The following is a 1515-nucleotide window of genomic DNA, read 5'->3' as shown; positions in this document are numbered from 1 at the left end:
GACACTTGATCACAGACCAATAAAGTGAAGGTGTGCTTGCTACTGTATTTTAGCATATATCTTCATGATTTGATTTCTTCCCATAGATAAAAAAGAATTGGGAACTTCATCTACTATGTGAATGTGATCCTTTATCTTTCTGTACAAACAGAAACACTGTATATTCTTTTGAAGGATTTATAAACATGCTTAACACATGATTGAATATCAAGTGTAAAACTCTTTTCACTAACCAACAGTGCATAAAAGTCATTAATTGATAATCTGTTGGAAAGCCATTTATTAATTACTCCTAGATGCTGGGCCGAAGCCTTAAACTATAACTTGATTTTGTTGAGAGTGAAACTAATATGCAATGATTCTTTGGGATCTATGTCAAATACCTTTGTTATATAGACATAGTTCTTTAGTCTTTGGATCTATTGGAATTTATATTGAATATCAAAGTTATGGACTATTTTGCAAATCTGAATGGTTTTATTGTGACTATTTTTGCAACAGAAAATAGTACTAATGTTACTGAAAGCAGAGGGATCTTTCATTTCAAGTACAACATTACTTTCCAGATTGAAACTCCGCCCCATAGATGAAGACATTGTATCTAGTTTAGTTCTTAATAATTTTGGGCTGGTTCAATTCAGTAACATCTATTATTTCATGGAATTATTCCATAAATAAATTGGAGTTCAGTAAAGTAAGGCCAAAACAAACACAAATTTAACAATTTATAATGGTAAAAAATATAAGATTGAAGTCTAAATGGATCGACATGAATATATATAGATAGATACAAATTGCAAATTGCAATGCATGCACTTGGAATTCTTAGGTACTAAAATTTCTTGCTTTCTTATTCATTCTTGGCAAAGAGACCACCAAAGCCACCCTTCTTCTTGGGTGGCGGCACGGCGACGGAGTTCTTGCGGCCGCTGGTGGTGCCGCCTCCTGTCTTTCCCTCCACCTTGTTGAGGATAGGATCAGTTTCTAGAAGCTGGTCCTCCTTCTGCAATCCTCCAAGGATCCAATCAAGAAGACCTTTCTCTTCTTTGCTGCCACCAGCACCCTTTGCTGCTGTTGCTGCATAGACTCTTACTGTTGTTGCTGGTGCAAATGACATGATCATTGAAGCCATTTTTAATTAGCAATGAAAGAAAAACTAGAATGAACAGAGTGCCTTATAATGTTTTGGTTTGGATTTTGATTAGTGTGTGGAGGGCCAAGTGCCAATGATAATATATATCACTTCTTGTGGTTCCTTCTCTCAAGTGAATGTGAGCCTTTGGATTGGTTTTTGAAGATTCTTGTATTTACAAGCTTTGGGTTCTCGCATAATTCTCTAACCTAGCGTGCTAAGAACTAATACATGGTAGATCTAAATTTTATTTAAGGACTTGTTATTGTTATTACTAATGAATTACTATATACACAAAGAGTATTTGGAATTTTCGAATCTTAACACTTATTTAAACAAATTAGTGAATTAACCACTAAATCAATCTAATTTAATTTCGTATT

At 34.2% G+C, this 1515-nt stretch overlaps 1 protein-coding gene across 1 annotated transcript; it reads right to left on the bottom strand.

Moving 5' to 3' along the window:
- Positions 1-708: 708 nt before the first annotated feature.
- LOC130940249 (uncharacterized) lies at positions 709-1290 on the bottom strand. The gene has a single exon (XM_057868344.1). The coding sequence runs from the start codon at positions 1130-1132 to the stop codon at positions 851-853; it is 282 nt and encodes a 93-aa protein (XP_057724327.1). The 5' UTR covers positions 1133-1290; the 3' UTR covers positions 709-850.
- Between the last annotated feature and the right edge of the window lie 225 nt (positions 1291-1515).

Source organism: Arachis stenosperma, chromosome 7, assembly GCF_014773155.1.
Source record: "Arachis stenosperma cultivar V10309 chromosome 7, arast.V10309.gnm1.PFL2, whole genome shotgun sequence".
Classification (NCBI taxonomy): Eukaryota; Viridiplantae; Streptophyta; class Magnoliopsida; order Fabales; family Fabaceae; genus Arachis; species Arachis stenosperma.
The sequence above is the reverse complement of the archived record's forward strand: the minus strand, read 5'-3'. Positions and strand labels throughout refer to the sequence as shown.

Excerpts from the sequence above, each read along its gene's own strand:
- LOC130940249 (XM_057868344.1), bottom strand. The coding sequence starts at position 1,132 with ATGGCTTCAATGATCATGTCATTTGCACCAGCAACAACAGTAAGAGTC.